General features: G+C 41.0%; 2 protein-coding genes across 6 annotated transcripts in view; one reads left to right on the top strand and one right to left on the bottom strand.

Annotated features, from left to right (window-relative positions):
- Positions 1-22,023, bottom strand: part of LOC105278832 (alkaline phosphatase) — a 181,486-nt gene that overhangs the window by 49,295 nt on the left and 110,168 nt on the right. For all 4 annotated transcript variants that reach the window (XM_011338232.3, XM_026968813.1, XM_011338223.3 and 1 more), the window contains exons 3-6: positions 18,653-18,827; positions 13,181-13,359; positions 11,225-11,432; positions 9,481-9,621 (exon numbers count right to left, since the gene is read on the bottom strand). In XM_011338232.3, coding sequence (XP_011336534.1) covers positions 9,481-9,621; positions 11,225-11,432; positions 13,181-13,359; positions 18,653-18,827 — 703 coding nt within the window. The remainder of the gene's footprint in view (positions 1-9,480; positions 9,622-11,224; positions 11,433-13,180; positions 13,360-18,652; positions 18,828-22,023) is intronic.
- LOC105278819 (caspase-1) overlaps positions 18,849-22,023 on the top strand; it is a 34,431-nt gene continuing 31,256 nt past the window's right edge. The window contains exon 1 of one of the 2 annotated variants that reach the window (XM_020031361.2): positions 18,849-21,523. In XM_020031361.2, coding sequence (XP_019886920.2) covers positions 21,256-21,523 — 268 coding nt within the window. In that variant the 5' untranslated portion in view covers positions 18,849-21,255. The remainder of the gene's footprint in view (positions 21,524-22,023) is intronic. The other variant, XM_011338199.3, reaches the window with a different exon arrangement.

The raw sequence follows: 22,023 nt of genomic DNA, 5'->3' as shown, positions 1-22,023 counted from the left end.
AAACAATTAGATAGTAACATAAATATCCTGGTCTTTCAACAATTCGTTTTTCTCGATTAAGATATGTTGTATTATTCATTTGATTTAATAAATTAAATAAAGAAGAGAATTGCTAAAAAAGAACTTACGTTATAGACTATGTGTTCTACAATCTAATATCATATAGTCGATAGTTGAATTACCAGTGTTTTCGGCAAAAAAAGTTATCGTTTCGTCAGAATTTTTCGACATAGACTGGATTTAAAATAATTGGTGCAGTTAAGACATATCACTGCCGGCATTCACGCACGTCCTCTGCTGCACAACATCCAGGATTAATATTCAGATGACCTATTTAGCTCCCGGGCTTGACATAACCCCGCGCTATCCAAAACCTGACCGCGTGACTATGCATCAGAGAACGTGACGTGTAAACACATCCATCGGCTACTGAAATTCAGCTGACGTGCGGCCCGGCGTGCAAACGAGCCTCGGGTCGACTTGGGGTTTATCTCGCATAAGAGCTTAACGGGAAGTTCGGACGTTATGCATTTATCTTTGCGGACAACTGACGAGAAAATATGACTTCCGACCTGGAAGTCGTCCTCTGTGCCTCCTCGGGAAATCGCCGGCCGAGGATCTGCATCCGGTAGGCGACTTAACGCAAGGAACGGTGATGCAATCTTTCTGAAACACGATCCCTCTAAAAAGCCTATTTAAAGTTTTCTTTATTTCAAGGGAAGGTATTCCCTTTCCGAAGACCATCATGTACATCCTTATCTCTCTTTTTAATTTATGTTCCATAATGATGCATCGAAAAGAGATAATAAAACAGTTGCGACGAGCGATCATGTATGTAGATTCGTAGATTTCCTCGGGCAGATTGGGAAGAGCCCTGGGCATTGAATCGCATCGATGAGATAAGAACTTTTGTAATGCGTCCAATTAAAAACTGCCTGCCTCGGTGCCTCTAGTCGTTCGCGTAGTAAATGCGATAAATCGCATTCGAGATGCGTTAGCGTGGGACGAACTTTTCTGCCCAGCAGCAACAGTTGCCGGTCGCCGCGGAACTCTGCCTGCCTACGACATAGAGATCTCGATGGCGAGCAACGCGAGGAAACACGACTGTAGAACGAGGAAAATGCCTCAATTCAGTTTCTCCAGAAGCGCGGTGATCTTCAACTAACGGCTATCCGTTCGCGAAGTTTTAACGCAAACCGGGCACGCTATTACGCCGTTTGCGTTAACTCCACGTTGAATATATCCGCGAAAACGTCGATATAAGGTGCATCTGACACATGCCAATATTTTAGAGACGCGTCCCAATTTTCGAAATGGGTAAAAACGTTAAAAGCTTCGTGTATACACATTTCCCAGCGGTATCAAACACAACGCGTACACGCAATTCGTGTAAGCGCGTTAAAAACACTCGTTTCAGGATAATCGATCCTCTCAAACTGTATTAATAATTGTATACGGATATTCAACGCGTCCATGTTAAAATAAATAACAATTTATGGTACCAATGAAACACTTCCTCTCTGTTTGTGATTACCGGATTGCATACTTTTGGCATTCTTATTACATATCCTGCTATTGGTTCAAGCGTAGAACTCTATGCGCCGCAAACAAGCACCATTTATTTATCATGAGGAGAATTTTCCAACTCGCATCTCCGTCGATCGCATTCTTTCATCTTCAAAATGAATCAAACGTCCGCGTATGTGTGTTTGCACATGAGGATGAAATGTACGGTTATATTTAGCAAATAATTTTTATTAAACAAATGCGCAGTCACATGTTTCTTCAATTTTAATTCTATATTAAATTATATATATTATTTGATGGACTCTATAATTAATATTATTAATTATAGAGTCCATCAAATAAATAAAATACTTATATCACGCACATATTTATCCACTGATTAATCAGCTAATTAACTTGCTTTTTCTTGCTAGCAAATGCATCACAAAAAGAGCAAAAATATTTAAAAACGTACACTACGTTTCATGTAGAGAGACAAACGTGTTATTTTTTCGTACAATTGTGTGATTGATCCGTGGTTATGTGTTATCATGCATAACACTTCACATATCGAAAGAACGAGACAAAACAACAACAGGAACAACATGTCACAATAAATTTAACTTCGTTATTTGTTTCCGTTAGTTTCCGTAATAAGCAGTTTCGTTTTTGTTTTTTTACGAAGAAGAGAGAAAGGTAGCAATAAATGGCAAATTATAAAGTTTCCGAATAAATTGAGCAGGAATAAGAAAACTAACTTCTTGAAAGAATCGGATCGGTTGTATAGGCAAGCGCAACGTGAAATGGATAAGCGGAATGAATTTTTATAACGTATAAATACATCAACGGAATTTATCTTCTTGGAAAAAAACACATACTTTTAACATAGTAATTTCCTCCCTGAACACAATTTAATGCAGCCGGAGCAGCTTTTCAAGTCTATTAAAGAAAATTGTTTTTGATAAAAAGCCAATTATGTAAATTTACTTTATGTCGCTCTCGTATATTAACTCTTTCGCGTGCGGCTCTATCAAGATTCGTTAAATCAATATTAATTGCACGATACACTAATAATAACAGTGATATTATTTAAATTCACATGCGCAAACGCGATAATTTTGTGAATTTATATGAAATCACTGAAATCTGCTAACAAATATTTACTAAATTTATCGAGTTAATATAATTACATTCAAAGTGCGGTATAATAATGAAATATATTATTGTTTCTTTATTGCATGTATACCTATGTAATAAGTTTTTTTAATAATAAAATAATGACAAAGATGAAATAAATCAATTTATTAATAAAAATGATCCTTTAGTTGCTTAATTTTAATGATTACTTTTTTCATATGAATTCTTTTCGGTCTCTGACGATATATGGAACTGATATATGCAGATTCTAATTTATTTGAATTATTCTTTCCTCTCGTGCACTTTTTTCAGTAGCGGAGAATATATTTTCTGCAATCTCAGCATTTTACAAATATAATACGTTTCTTGCATACGTCAACGCTTCTTGAAGACACTCTATCGCGCACCGTTGAAAACCAGAAAGTGTTAATCAAATTGTTGCAATCTGCAAGTGCATCGCTTCGACTGCAAGCAGGTGTGCTACTTCGCGCGTAAGCAGCTTCAACTAGGAAGTTTCCAAACTCGTTTATATGTATATGCATGCGAGAAAGCGAGCGTGGAGGCAAGTTCTTCCCCAACAAAAAATGAATCTGGAGGAATCACCGTTTTCAAATAAGATTTACAGAGAAGAATATTGGGCCGTATGCATAAAGACAAGTAAAAGCTTTTACTAGTGATTTTTCAAGTAAATACTTGGTTCCGTACGCACAAAAGATTAAGTATTTGCTACAAATAGTATTTACTTAATTTTCTAGTAAATATTTAAAAATACATATGCATAACACGGAATATTTATACTTAAAATTTGAAGTAAATGCTAGCAACATTTCAAGTACTAGTAAAAGATTATGCATATGACATCTAGTATTTGCTTTTACTTATACTTATTACTTATAAGCATTTACTTATTTTTATGCATATGACCCAATGTCTCACGGAAACATTTACGAAGTCACCGAACTATGCGCCGGTTTTGGTAATTTCCGCGTGTGACGCACGCCAAAAATAAGTGAAAAGCGGAAAAACTCGATAAAACTGATTCAATTTTCGTGCGAGAGAGAGATGCTTTTTCCCGTCCGCGAAAAGAAAACTTTATCGAAGCACATTATACTTATAATCTTTTTCTGTTGAAATTTGACTCACTTATTGTGCGATATTCGTATGAATTCCAAAAGCTTTTGCAAGAATTATTATTGATTCAAATACAAGGGAATTATTATTGTTGGATAAAATGTACAATAAAATGAAAATGTAAAATTTTCAAGCTGTTATGAGGAACATTAATTATTAAATATTTCGAAAACACTTTGATTTCAGCAGTATTTTATTAAAATCCAACATCCTATTATTCTCGTGAATTCTGCTCTGTTCGATTTTGTGGTTTTAAAATCCATATATAAAAACAAACATGACAGATAGGTAATTTACAATTCAATTAAAAGAATATTCGACATTGGAAATTTAATCCTGAAAAACGAGGTAACGTTTGCTTTAATTTTCGTTGAATATCCCACTCAACTTCTACAAAACATTCGGAGATAATAAAAAATCTGGAGCAATCTCAGTGCAAGAATTTTTCGCGTTTACATCACACGGTTACACGATACTCGCCGCGCATTTGTTAATGATTTACTTCTGTTATAAATCATCCAGTATTTGTCATCTTTGACGCAGACGGTTTTTTAAAATCGCACGAATTCTCTCATTCCCACCGATTGCGCACGCGAATCCTCCATTTATGAAATTGAATAACCCGAATAACGAATGATTAATCATAATGCGCGCTCTCGCAATTCATAATCGCGCTTTATCGTGTTGCTGACTAAATCGAAATTTGGGTACGCGAACGTGCATAAAAGCGCGTCGCTTTTACACCTCGGACAGCCCCATTGAATTGCAAATGCTTTTTTCTCCCGCACGTCATTCATTTGTTCTCCTTTTTTTTATCTCGCCGTCATTTCGAGGCACCTACATGTACGAGCGATGCTCGCGTTTCCCCGCGACGATAGATCGATGGAACAATCCGCGAGTAATGTCATTATGAATTTTGACGTTGCTGCGCGTCCTATCACGCACGCTCGTCGTTATTTGCCGCATGCATGTATGTATGCGTATGTGCGTGTGCATGTGTTTAATTAAATTATTCATTTTCTCCGCGTAAAGTGAGGAATAATTAATATTCTATACTCTCATTCAATTTTCTATTTTATTCAGATAATTAATGACTTATTATTTCATAATAGCAAAATATTACATTATTTTCGTAGCCAAGTCTGATTTATGAAATTATGAAAAGTTTGAAGAAATTTATCGGTGCATGTAACAAAACGTCTGGCATTTTAACGCGCGACGTATTTTTCGTGGATCAGTAATCTACAGGAAGTACAGTTCATCGGAGACATTGTGTAACTGTGTATTAAATTTAGATCCGGAAACCAACGGTCTGAAACATGCGCACCGGAAACCGTAACCGCATTGAGGAAGTGAATTGTCAACTCCTATAAAAGACTCGGAAGACCTCAGTCTTTACCAGTTTGTAAAGACGACGGCAATCTCTCGTCGAAGTGACCCGTTTTGAACTAAAAGTTTAAAGCGATTTCTGACAATTGTTTAAGACTGTTCCAAATTTGTGAATTTATACATTTGTACCTGTGTTCAGCCAATTCAGTCTAGTACATCGCTCTTTAAACTGTAAGTTTCCAAATTACAAACACCTCGTTCGTGTTGACAACATGCCTTATCGGTTTCGACAGTGCAGCGATCTCGGAGAGACTGCGCGCTTTCTCAGAATCGCGTTGACTTTTCGATTAACTAGATCGATCTTTACGAATTTCGAGAACAGCAGCGGTAGCGAGCACATATTAAGAAATAAACATTGAGTTAAGTTCAATCGCTTCCAGTACAGTTTTTTAAAGTGCCTAACTCGAACTCCTTGTTCGAACATTTCTTAACATTTATGGTCCTTCGAGTCGGATCGAACTCAAATTTCTTGATCGCGTATTATTTTTCTGTGACTCTTTCGTAGTGGAATTGACAGTTATCGGTTAACGTAGAGACTCTATAATCAGAATCTGGACATAATAAGGACCCGACAGTTTTTCGTCAAAATCCTGTGAGAGAGAGAGAAATATGTGCTATCTCTTTCTCAATCTGCAGTAGCGCCATAACATCGAAAAAAGCATACAATTAAGCTATGTAAGTTACTTTTAATTCAATTATCTTAAAATTAACATAAACAACAGTTTTGTTATTCTCCTGTTACAGGACTATTTCTCTCTCTCTCTCTCTCAGGATTTTGAGGAAAAATTGTCGGGTGCTTGATATGTCCAGACTCTGATTATAGGGTCTCTAGGTTAACGGGTGTTATCCTCAATCGCGTAGTGCGCGGAAAGTAAATTCCAAACCTTTCTTCGTTCCTGCATCGCCTCCACGATAGACCACTACGATAAGAACATCATGTCAAAGGAGACCGCAAATTTCGAAGCTACAGTACAGACCCAGCACGAACTCCACCATCGCATCAGCCAAATTATCGATAATCTGAAGAAGTTAAGTAAAGATGAAATTACGATCCATACATTTGACACGCGCCTCGAAGCGATCGACACATACTGGAAATCATTCCAGACAGCGCATACCTCCTTAATTGCCATGCAAACTACTGAGCAGAAAAGTCATGACTATTTCGTTAACGATTTTTTCCAAACTTGCGAGACGGTGTATTTCAAGACGAAGAATGATCTCCTAGCTCGTCGCCAAGAACTGTTGAAGTCAACCCAATCCGGCGCTCATGGCTCGCCCAATTTATCTTCGTCGTCCGCTTCGCATAATTCCATCACTTGTGCATTGCCTAAAATTTCTCTCCCGAAATTCTCAGGCGACTATCACGCATGGCCTTCGTTCCGTGATTTATTTACATCACTGGTTGTCTCAAACGTAGATATTTCACCAGCCGAAAAACTACACTATTTGCGAAACCATGTGACCGGAGAAGCCGCACGCCGTATCTCGAACTTGGCCATTACTGGCGATGACTTCCAGCATGCTTGGGACATGCTCGAGGAGCGGTACGAAAATAACCGCATCCTCGTGAACTGTTATTTAGAGAAATTGATTAAAGTACAACCGCTAACAAGGAAATGCGCTGATGAGTTCAAAGACCTAGTCGCTACAGTAAAGGAGGTCCTTGGCAGTCTGGAAACTCTCGGGTACGACTCATGGGATTACTTCGTCGGGTACTTCGTTGAAAAACGCTTGGATCCAGATTCTCGCGAGGCATGGGAGACCCACCGAACCACGCAAGGATATACGAACGAACCATCTGCCTTTAGCGAAATGGAAGAGTTCCTAGAGGCTCGTACGCGAACGCTCGAAATGATCTCGCCTGTCATCTGCGACCAAACCTCAAAAGCAAACAAAGCTGAAGCTAAACCAAAATCTTCCGTTCGCATCCACTGCGCTACAACCTCCAAGTCAAAGTGTTCGGTGTGCGCTGAGGATCATTATATCTCACGGTGCCCCGTATTCAGTGCTAAATCAAACCTCAAGCGCTGCGAGGTCGTAAATACAAAACGCCTATGTTAATTGTCTCACAAACATTCCTATCCTCGGCATCTCTTGCTAAGGACTCGTCGAGTCATCTCAACGGAGTCATCCGGCCCGACTTTCGCCAGGTAAAATTGACCTCATCCCCGGCGCTGATATCTACGACCACCTCTTGCGTCCGTCAAGGTTCTGTGGACCAACCTGTCGCTCAGAACACGGTGCTCGGGTGGATCCTGTTTGTGGACCCGCGAACATATCGCCTAACCATGAGCTTGCTTCGACGTCATCAACGCATGCTGGAATCGAAGGGGCCGATCACGATCTCGCCGATATCTTGAGCCGGTTCTGGGCGCAAGAGGAAGTTCCTTCAATGAAGACCGTTCGCTTAACTGCCGACGAAGAGCAATGCGAGCAGCATTTTCTTGAAACGCACACTCGGAACTCTTTTGAACGCTACCGACTACCATTTCGCAAGGCAATGCTATCGCTCGAGTCATCCTATGATGCAGCCTTGCGAATGCTGCTTAAATTGTAACGACATCTGATTGCGCCTTCTCGCGACTGTATGCAGAGTTCATGACTGAATACGAGGAGCTTAAGCATATGTCTTGTTTTCGTCAGCGCATTCTTGTTCAGATACCGCGTATCTACTTCCGCATCACGGCATACTTTGTGAGAGTAGTTCTACTACCAAACTGAGAGTAGTTTTCAATGGGTCGTGCGGAACAACTACTGTTATATCCAAAGTGTAGGATTAATATAAGGGGCCCGGGCCCACAGCAAACTTTGAGGGGCGGCAAAATGAGTCAAAAATCAATAGGCGATAAACGGTGTAGCGAGCGAGCGTAAAACGGCAAATCGAAACCATCTTCAATTCTCGACCTGTCTATCCTCAATCAGACGATCCTTCCGACCTCGAAGCCCTAACTCCTGCTCATTTCTTAATAGGTGGTACACTTTCCATGATCCCGGAATCTTCCTTAGAAACTGAACCTTTAACTCGACTATCCCGTTGGCAATTTCTCCAACAGATCACACAGCGATTTTGGCGCAGATAGACTCAGGAATACTTACAACGATTGTAAGATATCAACAAATGGCGGCATCCATCCTGCCAAACAATAACCGGATCTCTAGTATTATCTCGCTCATGGACGAGCGATATCCACTTGCCAAATGGACGTGTCAATGAAACTCATTTCGGGCCGACGGACTTATCCGTGTGTCCGTATTGCGATTTCTGCATTCAAGCGACCAATTGTAAAGTTATGCCCGCTGCCGATATCGGACTAATTCTGTTCAATAATGTTTATTTCAACTTCTCAATTGTATCTATCTATTGTACCGTATTGAGACCCTTCACGTTACTTTATAATAACTTGTTTTAATATGTCCATCAATTATTGTGTTTTGGCTTTATTCAATGTATCGTTAAGCGTCGATGTACTGTCTAATCTTGCCATGTCATTAACTTAAGTAAAAAATTTTTTTCTGTTCTTTGTTTCGGTCTGCGTTCTCACATACATCGGCATTAATTAAGTAATGTCGAAACGGGCAGAATGTTCAGCCAATTCAGTCTAGTACATCGCTCTTTAAATTGTAAGCCTCCAAATTACAAACATCTCGCTCATGTTGACAACGTGCCTTAAATCGGTTTCGATACCATCTCGGAGCGGCTGCGCGCCTGAGCGCCAGAATCGCGTCGACTTTTCGACTAACCGGGTCGATCTTTACCGAATTTCGAGAACAGCAATAATAGCGAGCACATATTAAGAAATAAACATTGAGTTAAGTTCAGTCGCTTCCAGTACAGTTTTTTAAAGTGCCTAACTCGAACTCCTCAAACATTTCTTAACAACCTGTGATAAAAGGATGATATTTTCTTTGTTTTATCATATAACTAACAAAAATGACGCAAAATAACATACATAGTGCAATATTTACGGTCATAAGATTGATGAGAGCGAATCATCTCAACTATGGCGAGTAACAATATGGCTATTCAAAAAATTAATTAAAGGAATTCTTTTTTGTTTAAATTTTAGCGCGGAATGAAATATAAGAAACCCACAGTTTCTCTCAAAAGTTATAAATTTTTGGTGCTTCAAATTATTTGACATGTCATCGTATATATAGGGCTCTCAAATCCCGAAAACTACTCAAAGTAGACGGCTTAGATGCTGCCCTCGGACGTGAAATCCTCGCAGGAAATGCGTCTCGCGTATTATACTCCTTTCGCCGCCACAAAGTTGTAAGTGGCCTTCTCCCCGGATGTCGTAACTTCAGCCTTACCTTCCACGAAGAGGAAGTATCCCTTGGGATTCTTCGCCAGTATCCGAAGCGCTTTAATCGTCATCTCGGCCAGAGAGGGATCGCCAGTATCGTTCATGTTCCGGTCAACGTCGAAGTCCATGTGAGAATAGGCGAATAGACCTGCGACGGAAAGAAAATAAGTGCCGCGCGATAATTGGAAATTCTTCCACGTTACAAGAGAGGAAATCCAGAACCGTATGGACGAAGAAACAAGCGCAGATAGAAGAATCAATACGTGAAATGTAAAAATAAAATGAAAGAAACAGAACAATTAATAGAAAATACGTGAGCAATCGTAAAAATCTGCGATTATATTCGTCAAAAAGGGAGAAACAATAAATGATCGTAAATGGACACACCAAAACATTATTTTAATATTATACAAATGTATCTTTCCATTACTCTTTGCAATTGTTATTTTGTCATAATCTTGTCTGTTAATAATATTTTATCTTTAGAGAACATCTTGCTTTGGTATTAAAATATATCTCCTTTATGCATGCTTCCTTCGCTTATTCACAAGTTTGCCATTATTATCGCTCGCGGTCGTTAATTAATATACTGCAACGTATCAGTGACTCAAACTTCATTTCACTGATCAACGGTTAATATCTTATTAGCTAGGTACATAGAGGAATCATCAGTAGCGATCGATAAGCACAATATAATCTTCATGTTCTGAACGCTGAATATCTAGTAATTAATACACTGATTACGGAACTAACAACAGCGTGCAATTAATACGACACAGCGATCAATCGCATTACGCACAAATCTAACTGTTGAGCGGTCTATTAAATTAAATTCTTATAAATTATTGTAATGTATCCTCATATATCTTGCGAAGGAATTCAACGGTCCATAATATAGTTCATGCATGTTTTATGCAAATTAAATCATTAACTAGAAATCACAAAAATACTGAATATTACGCAAATATTACTGAATTTATCATTACTGAATCGCTCACTGATTTACAGTTAAAGTGGTTATTAAGTGATTATTTCCTAAACAATCTATTTTTTGTTCAATTTCAATGTAATGATATATCCGAAATTTTGAATAAAATTATGTTGCAGATTCATAAACTTTTTTATTCAGATTACCAAACAAAAAGATTTTACAAAAAACATTTTATAAAAATTAAACCAACTTTTGCTTTTGCTTACTTTCTTAAATTTAAACAATAAAACAAAAATGTTTAACTTGTTTATTCATTTATTAAGCAAAATGCATTATAGCATTATATAATTAATCGTCAAAACAGAGGTTTATGCAGAATAGACTAACGTAGCATATTCCAACGTAATTAATTAATCATGCATGTGTATAATACTGTTAGGATATCCTAAATAGAAATTATATTTGCAAGATAAAATAGAACAATCGGAAAACCGCTAAATGAGCCATAATTTTCCAGTAACAGCATTATCGGTTATTACAAAATAATTAAAAGTGTACGCGATGCCTGTACATTGAACAATTGTTTAATAATTACAAGAATGTTTTGACGAACTTGAAATAATACAACAATTAATTCTATCATTGAAAAATAATTATACTGTTTATATGGATTTAATTGTTTTCAATTTGATCTCATAATCTAAATAACTGATAATACATAGATGATATGTCTCAATAATTGCTCATGTTGTTAATGATTCAATCATTATGTTTTGCAAAAGACACAGACAAAAATATTAAAACTTGCAATTCAACTCACCTAACAATCGCTCGACTTTTCGCGGGTCCACGTTCTCGAATTGTTCCTTGTTGGCGACGTATCTCGCCGGTATCTTTTTCAGACGATGATTCCTGGACCATTCTTCGATCAGATTTCGACCGTCTAGCCGTCTGCCCTCCTTATCCGGCTCCTCGGGATCTAAAGTCACTTTGGGCACAAAATGCCGTCGACCGCCACCAAGTACTACCTGCACATAGAGAGCACAATTTTTTAATTTCAAACATTGATTTAATCTGAAAATCGAAAATTTTCTATCTGAAAATATTTCGATAGATTGGAACGTAAGCTTGTTCGAAAAGTTGTCTCGGGTGAAGCGTCGCATTAAACTTCCACACGTTCAACAGATAGATTTTCCGCGCTCGTTCGTTTTGTCGGATAAAGTGCAGGTTTTAAATCGAAAAATTTAAATTTCCCGGAAACGCCGTGCTCTCATTGACCCATGATTCCGCTCATCCGTGACGTCCTGACCAAGCACACGGAGTCGACTTTAATGAGAAAGAAAGTTTTGTCCAGAACTTTCTCCGAGTAGCCGTGCTCCAATAAAATCGCCCGCGGTGTTCGCTGCTTCGTTTAGACTTCGAGACAAGAACTCTTTTCCGAAAAATAGTGTCACGAGTCATTCCGTGGCGTAATGGCCGCTAATTAACGCTGTCGCTTGCAGTGTCTCCATTATCTTCGTTTATAATGTACAAACTTGTATAATTTTAGTACAGCAGCAAGCTTAATCGCAAGCATGAATAACCCATAAGCATGCTACGATCATTTCATCAAATCACTTAACTCGTATACACCTTTTATATAGAATAAAAGGAAAGTAAAATAGATCTTCTATGTATTAATTATTCCTAAAATTCTTCATGTTATTATAATTTAAAAAACCGTAATTGTTAAATAATACAAAAAAATATCACCTAGAACCTCTAATTTAGGAACAATGTATTTTTTCAATCTTTCCAGTAAGACCAAGTAACGATTACTTCGATTTTCGAAACGGTCAGATAAATTCCCTCGGAAGTTCGTTCACGTCTCTTATAATACTGGCGATTTACTCGGATTTGTAAGAATGAAGACGTGCACCAAGTTGTAACGGGCTACTTTCTCTCTCTCTCTCTCTCTCTCTCTCTCTCTCTTCGCATTGATGATACGATCGGGATGGAAAAAACGTGTGGAACAATCGTCGTGTGAAAAAGGCGCGAATAAGCGCTGCAACGTGTATGTTTTATGTCTATCGATGTAGGATAGAAGGCGCAATAAAACGCGATAAAGGAGACGAACGGGCTGTGATACTGGTTTTATGTCTATCCGTATATACGAGGAATCATAAGCATAAAAACCTTACACGTCATCTGGCGAACGTGCGTAATCGCATCGGACGGGCTTTACATCTACGATCGTTGCACCTCTCAGCTTTCCGTAAGAACCGAATGCAATATCTTCCTCGTTTTTCTTTTTTTTAATTTTATTGCGAGAATTGTGCTTCTCTCTCTCTCTTTCTCTCTCTGTATTCTGCCTCGAGCAAAACGCGGCCGTTTGTAAATGAATAGCTCTGTCATCCAGTGTTGCCGGAAAACTTCATTTACCGCAGCTTTATCATGTGTAACTTGCATCAGCGAGCTTTCGAGTAAAAATGAAATTCTGGATTTCAGTTCCGTCCAGACTTTAATATTATTCAAAATTTTTAAATACTCGCAAATATTTACAGTTGTCAACATTAAATAATCTTGCGCAAACCTACAATATTGCAGTATAATAACGAGTCGAAATGAGATACATCAACTTTTCTTCCTTCTCGGAGTATCTTAAATAAGAAGTGAATATATTAAATAAAAGATGAAAAAGAAGATATAACCATCGCGAGACTACGTAAAGTGCATAATATCATATTTTCGCATGTATTTTTGCCACGCGCGTGAACGCGGGAATATTATTACGTACATTAATGTTATGGCCGGGCTCGTCCTCGAGCAGCTGACGCGCAATGTCTTTGCAAGAGGTACGTGCAGCAGGTGGCACCTTGCCGTCGTCCTCCCAGTAACGGCTGGCTGCATGTGCATAAAGAGCTGCTGGTGTGGCGTGTGTAACCCTCGTGGTTGTAACCAACCCTGTCGATTTGCCTGCGAGCAGAAAAATCGAATTATTCGTCTCTTTGTGACGAGAATCTCACCCTTTCTCGCCTCCTCTCAATCTCTTTCCATTTTCCCATCCCTTCTCTGTCTCCCCCTTTCTCTCTCACCCTTTCTCTCTTTCTCTCTCTCCCTCTCTCTCTCTCTTTCTCTCTCTCTGTTCTCTACTGGCGAGGTTCCCAACGCATACATGCTTTCGTAAATCACCCGTTCGGATCCTTGCGGTCGTTCGTATCCGCATCCGACTTTATCGCGTTTAAGCGGGTAAGCGTGCACTGCGCCACCCCTGACGTAGACCCGGAAGACAAATTCCCCGAGTAGCGACCCCCGAGGCGGATTGGTACGATTTATACTTCATTGGGGGCACAAAGTGGATTTCAGAATGTCGAATGGGGAGCCAGGTAAGAGGCCGTACGGGGATTATTACCTACCAACGAAGCCTCGATACGATGTATTATTCAGTGAAAATCTCGGACCCGGTTGTACCGTATTTAACGACGCGACTCGGTTACGACAGCCACTCTGGCTCTTGGGTGGGTTCGTAGCTACGTAGATTCTCAACGAAGACCTGAATCTTCCGATATCCTAAGGGCGATGCATATCCCGAGGAGCGCTCATAACGCTCTGTTGCAATTACGCCTCCTTCAGTACAATAAATTCTATATCTTCGCATTTCCATATTTCTCCTATATATCTGAGATCGCCACAATACTCTCATTGTGCTCCAATAATCTCTCTCTTGCCTCTCGAGGATGTAAATTAATTTCTACGCGATACCTAATGTAATAATATTCGAAAATTTAATTATCTCTTCCAGCGGATAAGATCGAGATAAATTAAAATAAATATTTTCCATAATTTTTCTGACACTCCAAAGTTTACTTGCGACGTTTACATAGATCGCAGATGGGATTAGCAATCTGTGCGGAGTTTGATAATGGCTAAAAGTGACCACGTGTGCGATGTTTGGGAACTCGGTCGAAGGATCGGTGCACAGGTGCACCGGATCCGACTCGCGGGATCGCATCTTAATTACACGTTTGTAATAATCTTGGCAGCCGACACGAAGGTTTCCCTTAACGCGAACGGGCAAAGAAATTAAGTTGGCACACCGAGCTTGCGCGACGTGTACAACGCTCCACTGGGGTTAGTAATTACGGAAGTGGTTCTAACGTGGTCCGATGCTAATCGACTTGAGAGTGTTGATGCGTGCTCCTTCATTAAATATCCTGCCCCAAGGACCCTTTGATCTCGATATTTCGGCTCGATATTATCACATAGCATGCATTCCGCATGATTCGCGATTATTACTCGGCGGAATAATTAGTAATTATTAATAATTATTAGTTAGGAGAGATTGAAACCAATTGCTTGCATGAGTAAGCGCATTTTCTTTTATTCCTCGAAGAACCAAGTGCGATTTTCAAGAAATATTTCAATGGGAAATCTAATTATGAAAATGTCCATGTTATTAAAGAGATATTTAATTACATTCATATCTTGTTTTTCAAATTAGAGCATATTGGCAAGCTGAGCTTCTGGTAATGGCGTGAGGATACTACGGAACTTTGTTCCTTCGTTAACTTGAAGTGACTTTGCTTTAAGAGGAATTTAATTTGAGGCTTAGCTGTGCTGCCAGGTTATCCGAAGTTTCAAATTGAAAAGTTACGGAAACAGATGGCTTTCGGACACATTTTTGCAAGGAAACTTTCGTGAATCGATCCTCGACTTGTTCGAGAAGGAGACCGAACAACGTGGAGACCCGAACGGCCCATTTTCAGCGACGAAATGGCGAAAAAATTCAGCCGATGGAATTGATCCTTTTTTATGCGTGCCTATAAATTCTCAGTCGAACGGGATCGAAGTCGTCCTGCATCAAGATGTTCCCAGGTCGGGGGTTCGCGGACGTAAATATTCCTGCGGGATCATCTGCGCCGTACCCTTCGCCACCGGCGTTCCCAATTCATTCGCTCCTCTCCCACGGGCGAAACGCGCGATTTTGTAAGTCGCGCACGACTCGCGATTCCAGACAATAATTCAAGGAGTTTCAGAGTGCGGGGCGAGAACTGGTGGGATCTTGATTCCGCCCCTCGAGATGCATGAAATGGACCGTGGCTGAATCGCTCGAGGACAGATCCTATCCGCGTAACTTACCCCTTTCCCGTCAGGCAAAGTTGCTTTAATGCGCGAACTCCTTAGCGAAAACGCGTTATATCGGCAAATGACATTTCGAATTAGCTTATGCTTAACAAAGTGCAGGCACTTGTACTAATTCGATGTGGAATACCGTGGAATATCGATTTAATAGTGTTTTATCTGAAGTAAGAAGAGATTGTAGTATCACCGATACCGCTCCTGATAATAAAGTGTTCATAATAAAATTACAACGTGTTATAAAATAAACAAAACATAAAAGACATAAAAAGAAGCTACAGAAAAAGGCCGCAAAGAAACCATATAAGACACTATAGAGTCCATATAAAATTGCCATATAAGGAGTATATTCCATATAAGTATAATATTCTTTGCAATATAAGAGATATTGTCTCATTTTTATGATCCATCTATTTTGATTCTTTTCCTATTTCTCTCCATATCTGTTTAACAGTTATTTTATAATTTCGTGGATTTTGTCTTCCATCGATCATTTCACAAAATAATGATTATTCGTCAAACAACGACCATATCGTAAACTCTCAATTAGCACCCTCACTATCCCGTTTATTATCTCACCACTTTCATTATTTCCGCCATGGTTTTCCTAATCTCGTCTATTTTTCCTTCTCCATTTTTTATCCCTTTATTTGACATCGATTTGCCAGCGCTGCCGTGCATCATCTCACGTCGCCGGTGTCGCGCTGGAAAAGACCGCGAGAAAATCGCCGACGAGAGGGCCAAAAAGCCACGCGGCCCTCGTGCGCGCGGAAAGCCGGGTGTCAACGGCAAACGGTGCGTGATTAATCAGCTGGGCCATTCATCTTAATGATCGCCAAAGCAAGCTCGTCCTTTCATGCCGGCATGTACATACAACACGGACGCGCTGCACCGTTGGTGCACGTGTCAGCAACGTGTTCGCATGCGTATGCCACGACGGCCACGACGCGACGGCCAGCTCTCTCTCTGGCAACGTGTCAACTGCTCAAAAACACAACGCCGCCGTTTGTTACCACGGATCCGGAGTAATACGTGCGCGTCCGCCAACCGTTGTTGCAACGTTGCGTTATATCGCGCTCCAGTAAGAAAGAACCACCACCTCCAACCGCACTCCTCTGCCGCGTTAATTGTCCGCTCGTAATCCCCAACCCCCAACGTGGGGCGCCAGGTGACATTACACCGCTGTAATTAGCAAAAAATGCGCACACGACCGTACTTTCGATTAAATATTTTTTTTTATCACGTCAACGGCGCGAGCTCCAGATAAAAGCTTGAGTTTGCGAGGTTTAAACGAACGCGAAGCTGTGAACGAATTTTCTCGCTTGGAAAAACTGCGGAACCAACTGCGAATGATTATCGACGATTATTCATAAGGTAATTAACGAATTGCATGCTCACTGGGATTTACGCTGGATACGCACCGCGTGCACTTACGCGTACAATACATGCTTTCGAAACGTTTATGATTTTTGCTCAACGTGTGCAAGTGCAAAATTCATGAACGTTATACCGGCGCACATGTGCGCGCGGTTGCAAAAAAATTCGCACTGGAGTCGGATTACGTGCGCGAATTCGTTCGCTTTTTCCGACTGAACATCCATCGCGAGTGACCGTAAGCAATTACTAAATGACTCAGTAAAACGCGTTCGAAACGGGGAGGTTGTAACGTTAATTCGTCGCCATTGCCAGGCCGCTCATAAACTCACAATTTTGCGGCGGAAGCAATTATAAACGGTATCGCCGATAATTACTTCTGCGACAGACGCACGGGAGACCTCCATTACTTTACTCTGATTTAGCTTTACGTTCTAAGCAACGCATGGTGATAAAATGATATAGCCGTACGTTCGTGTGACTTATCCGCGCGAATAACGATATTTAACGACGATGTCTTTGACGGGGTTGCGAACGCAGTGTCTTCCATTAATTGAATTTTGCGCTGCCATCCATGGTGTCCTTTCGCCTTTCGCTCGCCTTTGTGCGAACAGTATGCTCCTGCCCTTTTGTGGTTTTAGAACGTCGATATCAAAGTCTCCGAAACATCATATGACATGATGATTGAATTGTTCTTTCATGTTACTTCTTAATTTCATTCTTAATTTATATATTACAAACCTAAAGTAAAAACATTTTCGAACGAGAGAGACTGAAAGTCATGCGTACACCTAATAAATTTAACGCGACTGCGTAAGTTAAATATTTGATCACTTAAATTACAGGAGTACTGAATTTAAGAATTTTCGAGCTTTTTCCAATCCGTAAAGAAAATTAATTAACGGCACGACACATGTGCCCGGTGTCGAGCCAAGCCATAAACACGCGGGCTTTATCAGCCGAGCTTCGAATTGCGCGAGTGGTGAAACTGCGAAAGTTGGACACTCACGTCCGGAATATTCGCACCGGCGGGGGCGAGTTAATAAACAGCACATGAAATCTTCCATTAGGCGAATCGCTCCGGCTTGTGCAATTAGCGCCGCCGTAAATTAGATATCGGCTTCCGGTCAAGCGCCGCGCCAAGAATACGGTGGGTGGTTCGCGCTGCGCGCAAGCGGGAATTCAATTTATATACGCGGGCATTTAATCGTTGTACCGTGTTTGGGCAGTTTAATCGTTTTAACGCCCGTCCCCAGGCAAATTGGATGTATGCGCAGATTAATTACGTTTGCTCATAATGACGAGATCGCTGGACCGTAAACGTCGCATCGTGAATTTTCGCAGAAGGGAACGGCCTGATTAGAACGATTAATCTGTATACCGGGTGTACCGCGCGTGTACGCGTGTACATGTCCTCTCATCCCTTTTTCGATTCCTTCTTTGATCGATACCGACCCCTTTCCATATGTCTTTATGTATTCCGTCTTCTTTTTCGTCTATCTACCGCAAAATTTCAATTTTGTTCGTTTAAGCTCTGCGCTGAATGGGACTACTATTGTGTGGATTCTATCGCACGAAATATTGATTCCAAATATACGAAAGCATCGATGATGTATAGGCAAGCTCAGATGCAGCAAACTCAGCGGAACATCCGGGTAGCGATAAATATTCTGCAGTCTACCGAGCGCGCGGTTACTACTACTTAAACGTTCAATCCTCTGCTATACATCATGGTATCGAACACGCAGGGACTCACCTTGATCCTGGGCCCAATTAATAAGTGAAGGGACTCGCGCCTCGAAGCTGGAATAACAGTTCTCGAATCGCGCCGACGAATCCAGACCAACAGTCTCGTAATTGGCTTTAACTCCACAGAGCAGTGCCGTCGCGCATGCCGACGATTCACCAACTTGGGCGTCCATGTTGTACGTCTGGAAACAAGATAACGGGGATTAATTGCGTATTTTCACGTGCTCGAATCACGGAGATTTCGCACGATTCCTCTGCTCGAGAAAATTGCACTTTCGTGAAGCAAGAAAAGTGCAGCATCTCTTTAGTTAACTTTGTGCTTTATCAAAGTATTTTATTCGCGCTTCTTTTCATTCCCTGCAGATATTTCTTGTCCAATTTTTTTCTCAAAATATGCTAACGTTTATCAGAATTAAATAAGAATTTTCTTCGTTATTTATTAATATTCCTAAAATTCAATTCACGGGTATTCTCTAATCTTCAGCCGCTGACTAAAATTATTGAAGAACTTTCAGATAAAGAGGAATTGTATATCGTGTCACTCGCTATCGTTATCATCATTGGTACCAGATCTGTTTGAGTTACGCGAGATCTACTGCAAAGCTATCGTAGCTTGCGCAAAAGTCGAGAGTTTTAATTTCCGAATTCGCAAGCATATTTCATTTATGGTAGCGTGCGCTGAACATCACGCAGCAGAGTTTTGTAATTTGGTTGCCGCGGTTAACATGACGATGGTCACGTACAGAAGGCAGCGTGATACATCAGGCACCGGGACATCCGGGATATCGACGGGGGAATGATAAGTTGCGAGGGTAAAGAGAAATTCCAACGTAAGTGGACATCACTGACGTGTGTCATGACTGGCGATTTTCATCGAATAACGTGAGGGATGGAGGCGATGCGGGTCGAAGAGTGCCATGCTGTTTAGGAACCGCGCGTCCCTTTCAGCGCTCCTGGCTAAGCAGTAAAACGAGCAAATGGACATTTCCGCTTCAAGCTCTGATGAAAACGACTGCGCTCTATTACCCGTCCACCGGCTATCGGCGAATGAAAATTGCAAGTGCACGCCGTTTCTCGAACCGTTTCCCAAGATGCATTTAACAAGAGACACATTTTACGTTTTACGTATCACGTACGAGCAACCCTTAAATATCTATATAATCTTTTTCGATTTACCGAAAGTAACAAAATTCCTGTGCACCGCATGGTACATTAATTACTCTCGCAAAATTACAATATCAAGTATCTTGATTAAAACGAATTACGACATTCAGACGATCGAATCGGATTAAATACGTCCTACTGCGTCATGTATGCTGCGAATCGATTACGTGTCGCAATAACCAACCTCGATTCGCATCCCGTAAGGGGCAGTGGAACGCACACACGCGCGTAAATCCCCACGGGCATTATTCGGAGGCGGCGTCGATGCGTAAAATACTGCTGACGCTCGGTGATTTTCTTGTTGTACAAGTATGTTGCGTATCCACCCTCGAAAGGGAGTCGATTGATTTGCTCAAGTGCGTGGCCCTATTCCGGGATCTCGGCGAACGTTCCACAACATCGATTGGCAAGTGCCGGTCTCCTCGTTCGCGCAAGAACACCCATAAAGCACACTCATCATTATCATACTGAAAGCTATGCATCGCCGATTCAAATACCGTTATGGATTAACGGCGAGAGCCGTACGCCGCGCTCGATCGCCAAGTGGCGGTAAAGTAGAACGCCCGGAAGTCGGAAATGCAGCTCGTAAAAGCGTACGAATCGCGCGCCGAGCAGAGCTATCGCGAGCACCGACATTCCCGGCACGAACCTGCAGCGAGAGGAACAGGAGGAGGGACAAAACGATTGTTGATATTCGACGACGGAATTGAAAACTCGAGGAGAAGTATTTGCGATATCGCAAAGGGAGCGACATCTCAGAGAAAAAAATTCACCCCGTTGCAAGGAACATTTACTATCTGGAAATTTCTATTAAATCTTCATACGCGGAAATTGTGCGTTTCAGATACTGTCAACGATTGTCATCAGCAAGCAGGAAAAATGTGACATTAGGAAATAGTGAATATTTTACTCCTCCCTCCTCTCTCATTCTTTACTCCGGTATAACATAAAAAAGGCTCTCTTTCCTCCCTTTCTCTCGAAGCTAAGGCACAACATGATAGTCGTATATAAAATATGAAATAAATGATCTCACAAAAAAAGAAGGAAAACGTAATAAAAAGATATTCAAAACTCGGACATGAATGTTTCAACAATGTATATTTCTGATCTAAAGGTAGCAATGAGAATATTCCGTTTTCTACCTCCGGTCTGCAATGCTATTTTTCATATTACCGTGCATAGGATACGGCAAACGCTAACGTTGTCGGCTGTTAGGAAGCACCGCGAAATTCAGCGTTCTCCAATGTTTTACCGTTCGTGTTATTCGCGCGACTGGAGCGTTTACTGTATGCGAAAGTTTGTGGCATCGCGAGAAGTAGCAAATATTCCCGCAATAATGGGAGTATCAGGAAATATCTGCGATATTCCCGTGTCATGATATACACGCGCTAACTGTTTTCGATGGGCACGAAGTTGTAGATTATCGGTGGGCATTATCTCTCGGCGATGCTTTTATCTGGCATTTCCACGATGCTCACGCATGATAAGATAAATTCGGCGCTCTCGCGTCTCTTGGCGTGCAGGTGCAGTGTGAATCCGGCAGTGATTCGGGAAAAAGGCATCGGGGTCGTTAGGAAATATCCGGAGGCAACATGCAGGCGGACGACGAGTGCACTTCCGGGCCAAAGCAGCAAAGTGTTTTGTCGTCGTCGTCGTCGTCGTCAGACAAGCCGCCGCGGAGCGTGCCGGACGGATGGCCATTCAGGAAAGCAAAGTAAGCACCATCACTTTGTCACGTCGTGACCGATATATATAAAGCTGCGAGATGTGCTGGTATCGAAAGTAGCCAAGGTGCCGACTAGATACATTCTTCTCTTGGCGTGCCTTCGATCCTCCTCCTCTCCCTTTCTCTTTCTTTCTTTCTTTCACTGTGCTCTCTCTGTAAAAGCATTGTGGCGTACAAATAATGATATCCATTTTTTTAGCTTTATATACGCTATTCTTCTCAAGAAAAAATATTCTTTCTACGATCAACTGAAAACTAAAACCAGAGTGACGGTACTCCAAAGATCTCTTTTCACCTCGATTCATCGGGATTTCTTGTACATCGAATGAATCTCGAACAGAATCGCAGACTCGAATGTGGAATGGCAGACCGACATTCCTGTTCTAATCACGATTCTACTGCGTAGAATGGATTTATCACACGAATCGACATGATTGAAACGCGAGGCGCCGTTATCTGCTCGACGTTGTATTATCGTCGGCTTGTCT

This window comes from Ooceraea biroi, chromosome 4 (genome assembly GCF_003672135.1).
Source record: "Ooceraea biroi isolate clonal line C1 chromosome 4, Obir_v5.4, whole genome shotgun sequence".
NCBI classification, from domain to species: Eukaryota; Metazoa; Arthropoda; class Insecta; order Hymenoptera; family Formicidae; genus Ooceraea; species Ooceraea biroi.
This window is presented reverse-complemented; position numbering and strand designations above follow the sequence as displayed.